The sequence below is a fragment of the Geotrypetes seraphini genome, chromosome 2, assembly GCF_902459505.1.
Source record: "Geotrypetes seraphini chromosome 2, aGeoSer1.1, whole genome shotgun sequence".
Taxonomy (NCBI): Eukaryota; Metazoa; Chordata; class Amphibia; order Gymnophiona; family Dermophiidae; genus Geotrypetes; species Geotrypetes seraphini.
The window spans coordinates 232,462,875-232,481,227 of record NC_047085.1 but is presented as its reverse complement, the minus strand read 5'-3'; the positions used below and the strand labels follow the sequence as shown (position 1 = coordinate 232,481,227).

The 18,353-nt window shown below is 41.6% G+C and overlaps 1 protein-coding gene across 1 annotated transcript in view; it reads left to right on the top strand.

Moving 5' to 3' along the window:
• Positions 1 to 18,353, top strand: part of POLDIP3 (DNA polymerase delta interacting protein 3) — a 103,368-nt gene that overhangs the window by 56,349 nt on the left and 28,666 nt on the right. Inside the window, exon 5 of the mRNA XM_033935180.1 lies at positions 7,260 to 7,463. Within this exon, the coding sequence (XP_033791071.1) occupies positions 7,260 to 7,463 (204 nt within the window). The remainder of the gene's footprint in view (positions 1 to 7,259; positions 7,464 to 18,353) is intronic.

Below are 18,353 nucleotides of genomic sequence, written 5' to 3'. Positions count from 1 at the left end.
GGGGATCTTCGTCCTATCCTCGATCTCAGGAACCTCAACAAGTGTTTGGTCAAGGAAAAATTCAGGATGCTCTCCCTTGCCACACTTTATCCTCTTCTGTCTCAACACGACTGGCTATGTTCCCTGGACCTCAAGGAGGCCTACACTCACATCCCAATCCATCAGGCTTCACGTCGCTACCTCCGATTCCAGATACTGAATCACCACTATCAGTACAAAGTGCTACCCTTTGGTCTCGCATCATCACCCAGGGTGTTCACCAAGTGCCTGATTGTGGTAGCGGCCTGTCTCAGGTCCCACAACCTTCAAGTGTTCCCCTACTTGGACGATTGGTTGGTGAAAGCAACAACCTCACCACTTGTGCTGCAATCAACTCACCACACCATCTCTTTCCTCCATCTCTTGGGGTTCGAGATCAATTATCCCAAGTCGCATCTGCTTCCCACGCAGCGCCTTCAGTTCATCGGAGCACTTCTCGATACCAACCTCATGAGAGCGTTCCTCCCTGCCGACCGGCACCGGACACTACTTCACCTCTGTCGACAGGTGCTCCTACAACCATCCATCCCTGCTCGCCAGATGATGATTCTTCTGGGTCACATGGCCTCGACAGTCCATGTAGTTCCTCTGGCGCGACTCCATCTGAGGATACCGCAATGGACCCTCGCCAACCAATGGTCACAGACCAGGGATCCTCTTTCTCATCCCATCTCTGTGACATCGTCTCTTCAGCGATCTCTTCAATGGTGGTTGAACTCCTCAAATCTTTCCAGGGGCCTCCTTTTGCATCCACCCCCTCATTCCATGATCATCACCACAGATGCCTCCCCCTATGCATGGGGAGCTCACATAGGGGATTTACGCACCCAGGGACTCTGGACCCCTCAGGAGCGTCAACATCATATCAATTTCCTGGAACTCAGAGCCATGTTTTATGCTCTCAAGGCCTTCCAGCACCTTCTCTATCCTCAGGTTCTTCTCCTGTGCACGGACAACCAGGTCGCCATGTACTACATCAACAAGCAAGGCGGCACCGGATCTCGTCTCCTTTGTCAGGAGGCCCTCCGAATTTGGACCTGGGCCACAGCCCACAATCTTTACCTCAAAGCGGTCTATATCCAGGGCGAACAGAACTCCCTGGCCGACCAGCTCAGCCGCATCCTTCAGCCTCACGAGTGGACCCTGGATCCTCCCACTCTCCACTCCATCTTTGCTCGCTGGGGCACTCCGCAGGTGGACCTCTTTGCAGCTCCTCACAACCATCAGCTGCCCCAGTTCTGCTCCAGACTCTTCTCTCCACATCGTCTGGCCCCGGATGCATTCCTACTCGACTGGACGGATCGGTTCCTCTATGCCTTCCCTCCACTTCCTCTGATGTTGCGGACCTTGTTCAAACTCCGCAAGGACAGAGCCACCATGATTCTCATCGCCCCTCGGTGGCCCAGGCAACACTGGTTCTCCCTCCTACTCCAACTCAGCTCCAGGGAGCCCATTCCTCTTCCTGTATTTCCATCTCTGCTTACGCAGCAACGTCAGTCTCTGCTACATCCCAATCTGTCTTCCCTCCACCTGACAGCTTGGTTTCTCTCGGGCTGACCTCTCCAGGAAACCTGTCTCAGCCTGTCCGTCACATTTTGGAGGCCTCCAGGAAACCCTCCACACTCCAATGTTACCATCAGAAATGGACCCGGTTCTCCTCTTGGTGCCTCCTGCATCATCACAATCCCACCTCATTGGCCGTGGAGACTGTACTGGACTATTTGCTCTCTCTGTCTAACGCTGGTCTCAAGTCTACCTCAATCAGAGTCCACCTCAGCGCTATCACTGCTTTTCACGAGCCTATCCTTGGAAAACCCCTCACGGCTCATCCTCTGGTTTCCCGGTTCATGAGAGGCCTCTTCAATATCAAACCACCTCTTCAGCCTCCCCCGGTCGTCTGGGACCTCAATGTGGTTTTGTCAGCCCTCATGAAACCCCCCTTTGAGCCTCTTGCTACTACCTCGCTCAAACTTCTCACATGGAAGGTGCTTTTCCTCATTGCCATCACCTCTGCCAGGAGGGTTAGTGAGCTACATGCACTGGTCGCCGATCCACCGTTCACTGTCTTTCACCACGACAAGGTGGTTCTGCGTACCCATCCAAAATTCCTTCCTAAGGTGGTTTCAGCCTTTCACCTCAACCAGTCCATCGTGTTACCTGTCTTCTTCCCAAAACCACATTCTCACCCTGGGGAACAGGCTCTGCACACGCTGGATTGTAAGCGTGCCCTGGCGTACTACCTTGACCGTACCAGGGCTCACCGCACCTCTCCTCAACTCTTTCTGACCTTCGATCCTAACCGTCGGGGTCACCCTGTATCTAAACGAACGCTGTCCAATTGGCTTGCTGCCTGTATTGCGTTCTGTTATGCTCGGGCCGGCCTGTCACTGGAAGGAGCTGTCACGGCCCATAAAGTCAGGGCTATGGCTGCCTCTGTGGCTTTCCTCCGTTCCACGCCCATTGAGGAAATCTGCAGGGCGGCCACTTGGTCTTCAGTTCACACATTCACTACTCACTACTGTCTGGATGCCTTCTCCAGACGGGATGGGCACTTTGGTCAATCTGTGTTACAAAATTTATTTTCCTAATGGCCAACCATCCCTCCTCCCTCTCTGTTAGCTTAGAGGTCACCCATACGTTAAGAATATGCTGCCTGCTTGTCCTGGGATAAAGCACAGTTACTTACCGTAACAGGTGTTATCCAGGGACAGCAGGCAGATATTCTTACGACCCACCCACCTCCCCGGGTTGGCTTCTTAGCTGGCTTATCCTAACTGGAGACCACGCACTCCTCCGTCGGGCGGGAAGGCACTCGCGCATGCGCGGTGCGGCCAACTAGAACTTTCTAGTTAAAAAGGTCCGTACCGGGGCTCCGTCGGTGACGTCACCCATACGTTAAGAATATCTGCCTGCTGTCCCTGGATAACACCTGTTACGGTAAGTAACTGTGCTATACCAGACCAGGGAATAGAAAGGAAGGATGGGAGTCTGGTAGCGCAATAGAAATAATAATAATAGTAGTAGTAGAGAGAGATGCCAGATTATGGGAAGGAGAGGAGAGAGATGCCAGACTGGGAAGGGGGAAGGGAAGGAAGGAGAGAGATGTCGGACCATTGGGAAGGAGGAAAGGAAGGAGAGAGATGTCGGACCACTAAGAAGGAGGGAGGAAAGGAGAGAGATGAACTACTGGGGGGAAAGGAGGGAAGGAGAGAGATGTCAGACCATGGAAATGGTGAGGGAAGGAGAGAGAGAGGAAGGGAAGGGAAGACATGGAAAAGTAGATTTTGAGGAGAAAGCAGAAAAATGAAAAAATCGAATGTTATAATGCCAAAGATGGATGCATTTACTGAATTACGTTCAGGGATATTTGACAAACACTAAGTCAGAAAGAGTCAAAGTCCAAAAGACATAACTGGCCATGTAAATAAGACAAGCCTTTGAAGGGTGATCAAGAAAAATTGTATAAAATTACTCAGAGATGTGAAACTCTGAAAGGAAGGCTACAAAACCTCCCTTAGGTAAAGAGTTTACCTTCCAGTCAATGTTATTCTATAAAAATCTTTTTTGATCACGACCTGGAAAGGCTAAAAAGTTCAAACTGTTTCAAAAGTTCAAAATAACTGGTTTGTTCTTGTTGTTAATATCATGCAAACGTCACTGCATACTTGATGAAAAAAATCCACTTAGCTGTTAAACAGGAATGAGGGGGTCCCAACATGGCCCCGTTTCGTTCCCTGCTTCAGGGGACCCGATGTAAGCTGGTTCAGATTAAATCCTAGTCGATACTAGTGCTGGAATGGCATAACTGCATGACTTGCAAACAAACGCATCATAGCTAGGGAGTCAAAGAGATAACTTCTTGTGATTCAGACCACCAAATCGCACCACCGAATCGCAAGAAGTTATCTCTTTGACTCCCTAGCTATGATGCGTTTGTTTGCAAGTCATGCAGTTATGCCATTCCAGCACTAGTATCGACTAGGATTTAATCTGAACCAGCTTACATCGGGTTCCCTGAAGCAGGAAACGAAACGGGGCCATGTTGGGACCCCCTCATTCCTGTTTAACAGCTAAGTGGATTTTTTTCATCAAGTATGCAGTGATGTTTGCATGATATTAACACCAAGAACAAACCAGTTATTTTGAACTTTTGAAACAGTTTGAACTTTTTAGCCTTTCCAGGTCGTGATCAAAAAAGATTTTTATAGAATAACAATGACTGGAAGGTAAACTCTTTACCTAAGGGAGGTTTTGTAGCCTTCCTTTCAGAGTTTCACATCTCTGAGTAATTTTATACAATTTTTCTTGATCACCCTTCAAAGGCTTGTCTTATTTGAAAGATGGATGCATGGCAGAAAGTGAAGAAGGAGAGAAGGCACTGGAAACATAGTTAAAAGCACAGAAAAATAAAGTCACCACACAACAAAGGTAGGGAAAATGATTTTATTTTCAATATAGTGATAGAAATATGTCAGTTTATATCTGCTGTGTATATTGTGTGTATATGAAAAATGAATAGAAAAAAATGCATTACAATTAGTAAAGGGGGTGGGATCTGGGGAAGAGTTTGGGTGGGTGTAGGGTGGTGTTTGGGAGGTTTGTGATTGGGGCACTCGGTTGATATTTGTTAGACTTCCCTGCTGGCACGCTCTACTGGCATTTCAGGGCCTGCCTGGAGGGCCTCTGCTCATGCGTGGATGTTGACGTGATGATGTCACACGTGTATGATGTCATCATGGTGACGTCCATGCACTTCTGGGTTGGTATAGGTCTACCAAATTTAGGCACTGGGATGTGTAGTATTCTGTAAAGGTTGCTCCACATGGAATGCCTTTATAGAATACTAGCTTAGCGTGCATTTTCATGTCTAACGTTGGACACAAGCATTTATGCCTGCCAAAGGCTGGTGTAAATGCTCGCATCTAACTAATGGGAGTTAGGTATGGAAATGACAGTATTCTATAAGGCGGAAATTCTGTAAATGGCGTCTAAAAAGATAGGGGCCTATTACAGAATTGCGCTTAACTCAAAACTTAGGGCTCCTTTTACTAAGCTGCGCTAGCATTTTTAGCACATGCAGCATTTTAGCGCGTGCTATTCTGCGCGTTAATGCCCGAACGCAGCTTACTAACAGGAGCCCTTAGGCGCCTGCAATGCAGGCCAAGGTTTTAAAGGCCTATATTATAGGTAGCTGCAGTAAGTCTTTTAGAGAATCGCACCTAACGGTACCTAACTCCTCTGAGCCCTAAACATGCCTACTTTGGAGTTGAGCAGCACTAGGTGCCATGCAATAGGTGCCTATCTTTTGTAGAATAGTGCCTAAGATAGGTACCTATTGCCCAATTTTTTTTTCAATTATATGAATTGAAGCCAATTTACTAATTAAGTTAGGCACTGCTCATAGAATTTCCCCCTAACTGTGCGCCTAAAATCTGGGAGCACCCTTGACCCATGTATGCACCTTCTATGGCCATGCCCCCTTTACAATTGTGCACTATGAAAATTAGGCATACATGTTATAGAACAGGGCAGATCCAAATATAACCTCTAATTATCACAAGAGCTTGTTTAGGTCAATTAAGTGATGATCATCAATTAAGTCAATTACTTTACACGCAGCTTGAAGATCCAAGAGCAAAAGTGAGCACTTGACTTTGAACAACCTACACAAAATTCTGCAGACAGTAATGCATGTAAATTGTACAATACTATAATTTTGTACAGCTTTTGGTAATCTAGGCACGAGCATTTACACCAGCTTCATGGCTGATGCAAGTGGTCATGCCTAAAATAGTCATATTTTATTTTAAAAAAAGCACCTACTTTTAATTTAATTCCGGCATTTTTATTTCACTTAACCTCAAGGTTCAAAAGTGGATAGCAGAAAAATATAAAAATACAAAAACTCAGCATTCAGTGCACTGGCCTGCACTAAAAACCTGCACTATTGAAGTTTTGTAAAAGGGGGAAAATGACTAATGTATAAATATTTGTGTTCCAAGAATCTGAAACGGATATTAAGGTCAGTTTACAATATAAATAAATACTAAAAGAAAAGACTTTAAAATAAGGAGGAAATAGGAAAAAAAAATTTGTCCTAGATAGCATACCTGTCCCACCATAGGTTAAATTCTGTTTCTTTGCCTCAGAAGGCTATTATCAGGAAATTGAGAGAAACCTTTAGTTGTTTCAAGTTTAATAAGCATTTGATATTCTGCCTATTGGGAGAATCATCTAGGTGACTAACAGTTTTAAAAAATTACATAATGAGAATAGGGAGAGAAAAAACTAATATAATGGAAAAAGAAAAAGCAGAGAAAGATATACATGGTACAGTCAAGAAAGATAATTTTATTTCATTTTTCATTTTACTTTTTCTAACATAAGCCTCAGAGTCGGCCTTTGCCAGTCATGTTTGAATTCCTGAAATGAAGTTTCAAGCATCAAATGTAAAGGCACATTATTACCTAAGGATGATAGAATTTGTTATAAGGTCTATTTTCATTTGTTGAAATGAAGGAGCTATCAATAGATTTTGTTGGGTGGATCTAAGAACTCTAGAAAATGAATAAGGGTCTAAAGATTTGATCGAAATAATGGAAATCCTATGTAATATATCTTGAACCTAGGGTTAGAATTTCAGAGGGAATTCTGGATGAGATGGGCAACCACTGTTTTTCTTTAAGTAATAGAGTGTCATGATCCCATTTCTTGGCACCAGTAAAGAGATTATTCCAATCCAAAAGTCAGGTTGTTTACAACAAATGCATGAGGTACAGTACAAAGTGATTTTTGATCAAAAAGAGTCTGAATTGAGTTGTCTGGGTAGCACTGAATATCGGCACTACATAACTTTTGGCCATGCTCCTCTAATGTGCCTTCTGGCCTTCCTTAAATGTACAACTTTAGGCTGGATATCTAGTTGGCTTCTCAAGTTATATGTAAGCTGGCCCTGAATTTAATAAAAAAAAAATAAATAAATAAAGCTGCATAAATCATTTTTAAATATTGACATCAGTTAAGTTATTTTAGTAATCTATTGAGAGAGCTTTCTCCACTCATAAATTGGTTGTGAACGTTTGTAGAGATATAAAAATTTAAGAAATGAAGGCTAACAAAAAAAAGAGGAATAGTAGAGAGAAAGGAACAAGCTTATGTGTCTGTGTCTGCACTTTTATTAATAGTGTTATGCTTTCTGTCTTCTAATTTGAATCATTTAGCCAGGAATGAGTGGCTCCAGATTCTCCATGGCAAAGACTGTACCTCTTACCAAAGTGGTACAGAATGATACTTACATGGCTCCTGCACCTCCGCCTCCAATCCCCCGTTCTCTTTCTCCTATTCGTTCAAAAGCCCTGACCAATATGTCTCGCACCCTGGTCACAAAAGAGGAACCACCTGTGCCACAACCCATGCCTGCAGAGGTGAGTGGCAAGGAAAGCCCAGAGGAGGCTGCTGTATTTATTGGAGATGATTTTCCTATTTGCTTGCACTTAATCTGTATACATCACTTCACATCGGTTTAGGGAGGTGCTGTGATATGATGACTTTTTTGTTTTTTTTTAATTATGGAAATCGTAGATCTTGTGGCTGCTGTTAAGTTACAGGGAAAATTGGAAGCGTTTTGGGCAAATAAGTGTAGCTGTATTGATCCTTATTGTGTCAGCAACAAAGCAGTCTGTGATGTTGGAAAATTCCTAGTTCCCACACTAAGGGGGCAGATTCTGCAAACGGTGCTACCATTGCCTAACTTAATTGTTTTAATTGACACACTAATTGACTTCACCGTTTAAAAACCAATTACAATCTTGTTTAAAAAATGTAGGGTGGAAATTACCTTGGGCACCATTAGGTGTGATTTTCCGTCAGTTAGGCACTGATAATCTAGGCCTTTAAAACTCTGGCCTACATTACTGGCGCCTAATGTTACTGTGAGCTACAATTCTGCAAGTGGAGCAGTCAGCACTGTTTTTGTAAGCGGCTGCCGATTAGAGCACCGTTTGCAGATTCTACCCGTAAGGGCCTTTTGGCATTGCTGCTGTTCCATGTATGGCAGTCAGAGTTAAATGAAGCCATGAGACGGTGGCTTCTATTGCTCCGATTGGGGCCCAGAACAAGAGGCTGTGACGTATATAGCAGAAAGGTTGGAAGGAGAGGGGATGTATGTGGGTAGGGGGAGGCAGATGGAATTGGAAAGGGAAGAAAGAGAATTTGTATTGGGAAGGAATAGATGAAAATAGAGGGCTATAATTAAGGCCAGAACAGGAACAGTAATTCAGTACCTAGCAGGTATTTTCAGATCCTTGACAATGCAACTTCCCAATAGCAGTCTGTTAAAGGAAAGACATCTCACAGAGTGCTTGAGTCTAAACTAAACTAAAACTTGGCTTTGTATACCAGGTCATCAACCAGAGGAAGCTCGACTCGGTTAACAATAATTTAAAAAAAAAAAAAAAAAAATACACTAAAAGAGAACAACACGAATTAAAAGAGGATTAATTTCCGAAATGTTTAGCGAATAAAAAAAGTTTTTAAAGACTTACGGAAGAACAGGAAAGGGCTAGGGCTTCTCAAAGCTAAAGGGAGTTTGACACTGTATTCAACTGAACAGGCTTTAGCTCACTTGGACAAAACAACCAGTTTGAATTGTGAAGATGGCCTTCCCTTTTTGGAGCTTGTCCATTGTCCATAACAGATAGGGTTAAATTGCTTAGAAATATACAGTATGTGTGAGCCACTATAGCACTGTAGATTCCAGTTTGAGCGTGTTGCTGTCTGTAGCTGTCAAGGGTTTAGTATGCTGGGCAGTGGCATTCAGTCAGGGCCTTCAGGATATTGTGAAGGCCCTAACGCAGCTGCTGGCTCTGGGCTGCTTACTCCCTGCTCCTCCTTACCTCTGTGCAGGCTGCTTGCTCTCATGTCCTGAGTCTCATTCCATCAGGAGATTCTCTCCAGTCATCAAATCCCCTCATGGCTGAAAGTTGACCAGTCAGAGGCCAGCACAACATTCTGACTCCTCCTCTGTAGTGTCCTGCCACTTCCCATCACAGGAGCATAGGGAATTCAGTGCCCGGAGAGAATCTCCAAAGGTGTCCTATCCCCGCTTTGTTTTAATTTAATTGGTTGGGCTGGCAGAACCTCTGAGCCTATCTAACCAAACAAACTAAGGTATTTGTCGAGTTAGGACAAAAACTTATATTGAAAAACCCTGTACTGTACGCTGACGATGTTCTTCTCTTTCTCAAAGATCCTCTTATCTCTTTACCTCATTTTATCCACATCGTATCTCAATACTCTCAAATATCTGGATATTCTGTTAATTGGGAGAAATCAGAGATTTTTCCGCTAAATGATCACATTTCCTCCTCAGATCTAGCTCATTTTCCTTTTCCATGGTCACAGGGAGCTGTAAAATATTTGGGGATTTTAATACATAAAGACCCATTACTTGCTCAGGATCTCAATATATCTAAAATCAAAAACTTAGTTTCAAGTACTACATCTCGTTGGTCCCCGCTTTATTTGTCCTGGTGGGGTAGAATAGCCTCTATTAAAATGACCTTAGCCCCACAAATTAATTATACTCTATCTATGCTTCCCCTTCTCTGCCATAAATCACTCTTTCATTGGCTTAATATGAAAATTACTGAATTTATTTGGAACAAGAAAAAACCTCGTATTGCTCTCGCCAAGCTGAAGGCCTCTAAGATTAATGGGGGCTTAAATTTACCTGATTTTTATTATTACTACATCGCCTCCTTAGCCAAATAAGGAGCTCACTGGATTGTTGACTCATATCCACAGGATAAACCAGCATGGTTTGAAATGGAATGCTTTTTATGTGCACCACTACACATCTCTTGCTTCCTTACAGTGTCGATACCTAGACACTTGAGAAAATATTCTTTGTTGAGTGCAACGCAACATGCTCTTCAACTATTAGATACAGCGGCTGAGATCTCTGTTGCTGAAGGCCCACTTATGTCCCTTTGGAATAATTCTAAAATTCAAAATAAGGGTAGATCCCTTTCATGGAAGAGGTGGCAACGGGCAGGGGTGTGGTTTGTACATCAATTGATCTCCTCCACTTCATTTATCCCATTTGATACTTTTTGTTCTGTAAACTCACTCCCATCCTCTATATATCCCCAATGGCTTACGCTTACTGAAATACTAGCTAATGTGCAAATGCACCCTGACTTTATGACCTCTCAACAAACTATTCGTCACTGGTCTACTTTGGCTTTACTGAAAGGTAGGGCGATATCTCTTTTTTATAGCATCTTAAGAGATCACACCTTCACCTTTACACCTCAATCCATGAACCATTGGGGCTCTATCCTAAAGACCACGCTTTCTGAAATAGATTGGGAACTCTTCTGGTCATCTATAAATCGTCCTCTATTGTCCTCAAGAGTTTCGCAATCAATGTTCTTTGTTATGTGGAATGTAGTATGGACTCCATTTCGAATGTGGAAAGCGAAACTGAAACAAGACCCTACCTGTTGGAACTGTTTGAAAGAGCCTTGGACTCTTGATCACATGCTTCTTCACTGCACTATGGTTCATTCCTTTTGGATTCGTATCTGGGACACCATAAAATCTATTACCAAATGTTCAGAAGCTATTTCCATAGACATTATAATCCTTCGTTTTCAACACCCTTGTTTCACACTATCAAACTGTCCTCCTAAACTTATTGACACCATGATTGTGACAGCTCTTATGCACATTTTGAAAAATTGGAAGTCACCCACACTACTAGACTACACCTTTTGGTGGAACTCATTGAGCATGTACCACAAATTCGAATCATATGCATATGAAAAGAACACGATATCTCGTTTATCTACAAATTTGGTGCGAAATAAATCACCTTGGTCATTCTTAGATTCATATGTTCATTCTGCCTTGTAGACACTTCTGCCTCTCTCTCTTTCTCTTTCTTTATCTCTCTTTTTTCTTTTTTATTTCAATTCATCTTCTCTGCTTTTCTATCCTTTCTATTTCTTTTCTTAGCAGTTTCAAATACTCTGAATTCTTCTTACTAATCTACTATATGCAAATAACAGCAATTATGGTTTCTTTTGTTTCTACATCACTAGTTCTTATTCAATTTTTATGTATTTGAACTGCTTTCTGTATATTACTTATAATATTCAATAAAATTAATGAACTAAAAAAAAAAAAAGAAAAATCCTGTACTGTAACTATGACACATTCAAACTGTAAACTGTATATTTTGTATCTTAGCCTGTAACCCATTCTGAGCTCTTTGGGGAGGACGGGATAGAAAACTAAATAAATAAATAAAGCAAAACACCCTTGGGGATTCTCTCTGGGATCCAAATGTCTAACACCAGCTAACCCCATCCATTGCCTGCAGTGAAAGCTGCGAGAAGAACGGGACAATCCAGGCTACAAAGAACTCAACCCCCTGTACCCTAACACTCCCCCAGTTCAGCCATAGACAAGGTAAGAAATGCTCCCCCCCCGGGCAGATACAACTGATAGAGCTCCTGATTCGAGTGGAAAGACATGGCAAGAGATGAAATAAGTCAACTGAAGGATGTTTAACACAAAACCAAAAACAAAACAAAATGGCTTGGGCTGGGATACCCTGTCACTTCTGCACCACTTAATCTTTTCACCTTCCCCCCTCATAATGGTACCCGACGTAAGAAACTTTACGACAGCCTTCTAGCAACTCAGGCAGCGAAAATTGACCCCACCATCACCAAACTGATGATCAAAACAACAGACATCAAAGTGTTTCGGAAAGAAATCAAAACATTTCTTTTCAAAAAACACGTCCTTACTTAATATTCCCCTCCCCAATCGCACATGCACTCTCCCCAGCAAATAACACACTAGTCATCCCCTTGAACCTCATTTACCAAAAATATCCAAACTCCTAAATAAGCATCTCCCTTAGGTATCCATTTAACCTTCTCCTAAATAAGCATCTCCCTTAGGTATCCACTTAACTGATTCCTTCAAAGTTAGGTATCTTTCTTCAGTTGCCTATATTGTTTTCCCCCACTGAACCTTGTAACTACTTGAACCCTGTCAAGTTATTCTATCGATAAATCCAGATATCTTATACTTGAATTTCTATACCACAACATGTAATTTACTTAAATCGTTGTAATGTAATTCTCTCGGTAATGTCCTGATCTCTTTTAACTGTAATCCGCTTAGAACCGAAAGGCACAGGCGGAATAGAAATCATAAATGTAATGTAATGTAATATGATAGGGAAGGGGAGTCCTCCTTTTTTTCCTTTGGATCTGCAGGGATGTCCGCTCTCCCCTTTCTTTTGCCACTTTTTCCCTCTACCAGCCTTTCTTTCTATAACCATCAGTGCAGGGAATTCCTAAAAGTGGATCAGATGAGCTGTTAATGTTGTGGTGAGGGGGGGGGTGTTTTTTTAAGGAATATAAAGCAAAACAGATTTTTAAATTTTTTGTTGTTGAGTTTTTGTGTTTTTTTTTGTTACCAGGCTTCCACTTCCCTTTGCTTTGTCCAGAAAATAAATAAAAGTTAGTGTGTTTGTGTTAAATATTCCAACTGTTGCATCATAGACTTTTCATATCCGCTGAATGCCAGCTCACAGGGAGTTCTGCAGGCTTTGCCAGTTTTGACACTTATGGGATTTGTGTTTTGTGATTTAAGATTTTATCTTTGTTGGGTAGATCTGGAGCAGTTTTATCAGTTGCTGAATTGCACAAGTTTGCACTCCATCATAGAAACATGATGGCAGATAAAGGCCTAATGGCCCATCCAGTCTGCCCTTCCCCACCATCTTCTCTTCTCCCTAAGAGATCCCAAATGCCTGTCCCATACTATCTTGAATTTTGATACAGTCTTCATTTCTGCCACCTCCACCGGGAAGACCATTCCACCCTTTCTATAAAGAAGTATTTTCTTGCATTACACCTGAGTCTTATCACCTCTTAATTTCATCCTATGCCCTCTTCTTCCAGAATTTTTCTTAATTTGAAAAAGACTCATCTCCTGTACATTAACGCCACAGAAATATTTAAACATCTCTATCATATCCCTTCCCCCCTTTCTTTCCTGTAGAGCAGGAGTCGGCAAACATTTTTTGTAAAGGGACAAATAGTAAATATTTTAGTTTTTGTGGGCCAAGGGGCAAATTCAAGGATATTTTTGTAGATAGGCTTACTTAAATAACAAACAAAAAACAAGTTTTTACTAATTTATTGAAAAAATACCATAATAATCAAAAATATAAATAATTTAAATAATAGATTCAAATAAATCAGTTTTCACTGGACACATTTCTTTGGCTGCGACAATTAAATATGATTTAATTAACTTGCTGTCAGTTAACAGCTTTCCTTCCTTGGCTAATATATGAGATACTGGTAAACTTACTTTAGTTGCAGCTTCAGTTTCATTTTTTCATTTTCATGAAGAAATTGCGTTTTGATGAAATATTGAATATGGATATGCAGTGGTCATAAAACAAGAATGATAAACGAGAGAACTATTACAAACTCACGATAGAACAGCACGATCAGAATAACGATACACATAGTACTGTAAACACTGCTGAATTGTAACTGCGACCGTGTGGCATCGCAGCAGAGGCCACCAAGAGTGAGAGAATGAGAAGCTACAGGAACGCCACATGTGGTCTTTCTCGCAACTCCGCAATTTGGCTGTCAGCTGTTATAGCTGTATTTTGAAATTTTAAAGAATTTGAAATTGTAAAATCCATTCTTAGCTCGCAGGCCATACAAAAAGAGGCGGTAAGCCGTTGTTTGCCGACCCCCGCTCTAGAGTATACATATTAAGTTCTCTTAAGTCTGTCCCCATATAATTTATGACAATGGCCACTAACCAACTTTGTAGAAGCCCTCTGGACAGACTCCATTCTATTTATATCTTTTTGAAGGTGTGTTCTCCAAAATTGCACACAGTATTCCAAATGGGGCCTCACCAAGGACTTATACAGTGGCATTATCACCTCCCTTTTCCTACTGGCCATTTCTCTCTTTATGCACCAAGGCATCTTCCTGGCTTTGACCGTCACCTTTTCTACCTGTTTTGCCACCTTGAAATCATCAGACACAATCATCCCCAAGCCCCGCTCTTCTTCCACGCAAAAACAATAACAACAACAAAAAAAAAATTCCTTGCCTCCTATACTGTACCTTTCTCCTGGATTTTTGCAGCTCAAGTGCCTACCCCTGGTCTTTTGTCTGTGATCACGGAACAGAAATAATTGTTAAGCAAAGCAGTTCAGCCTTATCCTTATTGGTTTCTGCATATTTGTTCCCTTCCCCCTTGAACCTCATTATGCCACTTCTTCCTATCACTTATATATCTAAAAAATGTTTTGTCCCCCAGTTTTACCATTTCGGCTATCTTTTCTTTCATTTGCATCTTTCTTTTCTGACAGCTTTTCCTATTTCTCATGGCTTTTCCACATATTTTTGTCTGTCTTCCTCTTTCTGTAATTTATGAAGACTAATTTTTTTTTTCTGTCGCCATTTTAGCTATTGCATTTGAGAACCAAAGCAGCCTTCTTTTCCTTTTACCTTTATGTACCTTAACATAAAAGTTTGTCGCCTTCAGAATAACTCCTTTCAGTTTCGCCCACTGCTTTTCTACTTCGTTCAGCTGTTCCAATCCAACTGTCTCCTCCTTGAGGTATTCCCCCATCTTGACAAAGTTACTTCTTTTGAAGTTTAGAACCTTTAAATTTGAGGAAGTCCTCTAATCCCTCATTTTAATATTAAACCTCACCATTCTGTGATCACTAGATGCTAAATGATCACCCACCTTAACCTCAGAAACACTTTCCTCATTTGTAAGCATCAAGTCCAGAATAGATCTATCCCGCATGGGTTCCGTTACTAATTGATGGAACAATTTTTCCTGTAACAAATCCAAGATCTCTCTGCTTCTAGATGACCCTGCAGCAGAGATGGTCCAGTCAACGTCAAGCATATTAAAATCACCTATCAAGTGTTGTATTCAACATGAGTTATACTTCAGTAATGTATTTGCTCTTTTTGCAGACATCATTCTAACCTTTTCCCCATTGTTTGTATGCTCAATTGTAAACTTGTTCTGTATAACTTACGAGTAATAGAGAAGAGAGCCTATTGTGTAACTTGGCTTTGAAGACGATTGGGGCGGCTTTCATGATGTTTGGTGGGCAACAGTCTAATCTGCAGTGAGAATCAACATATTTTGAATAGAATTTGCTGAATTGTTGCCAGGTGAGGACAGAAAAATTATTCCAGGACATGTCTACCCTAGGTTCTTCTTATGTGTTGAGCAACTGGGTAGTTCATATGGTTGGTTGTGGAGACCGATAGGTTGGATCTTAGGTTGTTGATTTTGTTATTAAAAAATTCAGCTAGAGCATCGGCCGATGGTGGGGAGACTGAGGGGGGCGGGAAAAGGCCTGTATATCGTAAAGATTGTTAACTAATTTTTATTTATTTATAATTTCTATACAACCAATAAAATGGTACAAGAAATACTGAAATACATATACTTAGTCAATACAGACTAAAGAAACTACACAAAGCAATATGCTAACTAAGGAGGTAGGCAAGACATTAAAAAAAAAAACCCTGGGAAGAAGGATACAATTTCAATGAAGCATAAAGAAAAGAGCAGTAATTAGATATTAACCTACTATTTAAACTAAATTCCGCACTAATCGCTTGATTCATTCTGGCTGCACTGGAATCCCTTTACTCTCTAAGAAAAAACCTAATTGGGCAGGCTCATAAAATATATATTTATTCCCTTGATAGGTAATAAAACATTTGCAAGGAAATCTTAACTGAAAAGTTGCCCCCATTGAGGTCACTTTAGGACAAAATTGCAAAAATTCTTTCTTCCTGGATTGTGTCCATTTCGAGACGTCCGGAAATATATATACCCTTTCACCTAAGAAGGTAACTTGTTTCAAATTAAAATACAATTTCAACAATTTCAATACAATTTCAACAGGATAAAGATCCTGTAGAAATACAAGAGAAACTAATAATGTCGCCCGACCCACGATTTCAATTTCAGAAGATTGCAATATAGCTGATACATCTAATTGCTCGGTTCCACCTTCTAAAACTTTTTCTTTTTGAGCATTCTTTAAATAATAAAATCTCTGCGTCGAGGGGAGAGTCAGTTCTGGTACTTTCAAGACTGTCATCATAAAGTTCTTAAAAAGTTCCTGGGAAGACATAAATTTAGCTATAGGAAAATTAAGAATCCTTAGATTCAAATTTTTCTGCTGATTTTCCAAATTTTCAATCTTCCTCAGTAACATCATTCTATCAGTCATTTGTTTAGACAGCAAATTCTTATTCTCAATTGTTAGTTTCTCTAATTTGGAGAACTCAATCTTCTGCTGTTGAACTGATATCTCCAAAAGGGTTATCCTGGAAGAGGAGTTTAAAGTAATAGATATAAAGTTTGTACAAACCGAGTGCAGGTTTTCAATTGCAGACCATATAGAATTAAGGGTCACTGCCTGTGGTTTCTCCAGCGGCTTGAGGGGGGGGAGATAACTGCTAGATTTCCATGGGCTAGGTCCCCAGAGAACAAACTCCGGACTCCCTCACCCTCCCTACGCTGGTCTCCTCAGGTTCTATGCTCCCAAGTTGCAACGGCTCCTGTCCCGGAGTCGGCATAGCTGGAATCACCTCCGGGTCAATTTCGGGTGCAGTGCGCGTCATGCTTGATGTGTTCGGCATGCCCTCCAACAGCGTCTGCTCTCCCGGTGTTTCGCCAGGCTTTGGGGGCGTGTGCGGTCCTCGTGGGCTCAGCGAAGGTTCGCCGTCCAAGCTGTGGTCCACCCCAAACACAGCAGCGGATTTGCCCGGTGAGTAGGGTCGGACTGTATATGATGTCATTACAGTCTGTCATGTGGTTGAAGAGCCAGAGAAAGGTGGAGGAAAACCTCTCTGTTTCCCCCTTCTTTTAGGCATCGAAAAGAAAGTATTTAAACAGTTTTCACAGAAAAAGTTGCCATGTGAAGAGGAGCTCTCAAACCAGCGTCTGCTCAGGTCGCCATCATGATTGTTAACTAATTTTAATTTTTAATTTTTTTTTTCAAAATCTTTATTCGTTTTTTCATCTTACATCAAGTATATCGTATTATATCATATACATTACTTGAAATTTCCTATATACCATCTTAAATTCATAAAATATCTCCCTCCCTCACCCACCCTTTTCACACTATCCTAACCAACAAAAAAACATACATATAATATATTCATAAAAATTGATAAAATCTATAATATAACTATAAACCACCTCCCTTCCCATACTTATAATTATACTTTCAGTGTAAAAATCGTCTAATCATTACAATAAGTCTAATAATTACAATAAGTTATCAATGGCCCCCAAATCTTTTTAAAAGTATTATAATTCCCTTTTTGTATGGCAATTACTCTTTCCATTTTGTATATATATGGCACAATGAAGTCCACCAGAAGGTGTAGTTTAATCTAGTATAATTTTTCCAATTTTTAGTGATATGTTGAATGGCAACTCCAGTCATTATTAATAAAAATTTATTATTATTTGATTAAATTTGACTTTTTAATCTCATTGACATTCCAAATAGAATTGTATCATATGTTAGAGCTACATGGTTTTCTAATAAACAGTTAATTTGAGACCAGATTGGTTTCCAAAAGGCCATGATACAGGGACAAAAGTAAATTAAATGATCTAGAGCACAGTTCTTCAACCGCTGGTCCGCAGGAAATTTTTGCCGGTCCGCACAGGACCGGCAAGATTGACTCATTTGAACTTCCTGCCGGTCCGCGCAGGACCGGCAAGATCAGCATCGGAAGCGTGCGCTGGGCCGGAGAGATCTTGGGGAGCCTCCGACAGTGGCTTTCTCCCCTCTCTGCAGCTCTCCTTTACTTCCCAGCGCAGCGATTCACGAAGGCAGCCTCGGGGCTTTTGCTGAGTCGCGGCTGCCTCTGATGATGCAACTTCCTCTTTCCTCAGAGGCGGCGCGACCCAACAAAGGACCTGAGGCTGCCTTCGTGAATCGCTGCGCTGGGAAGTAAGAAGAGCTGCTGGGAGGGGAGAAAACCACTATCAGTCTGGGAAGCTGCTGGGCAGGGGAAAAAGGGACAGCTGCTACTGGAAAGGGAGAAGGAGAAGGAGAGATGCATCTGGGAGGGGAGGAGGGAAAGGAATCTGGGAAGCTGCTGGGCCAGGAAAAAAAAGGACAGCTGCTACTGGAGAGGGAGAAGAAGGAGAGATGCTTCTGGGAGGGGAGGAGGGAAAGGAATCTGGGA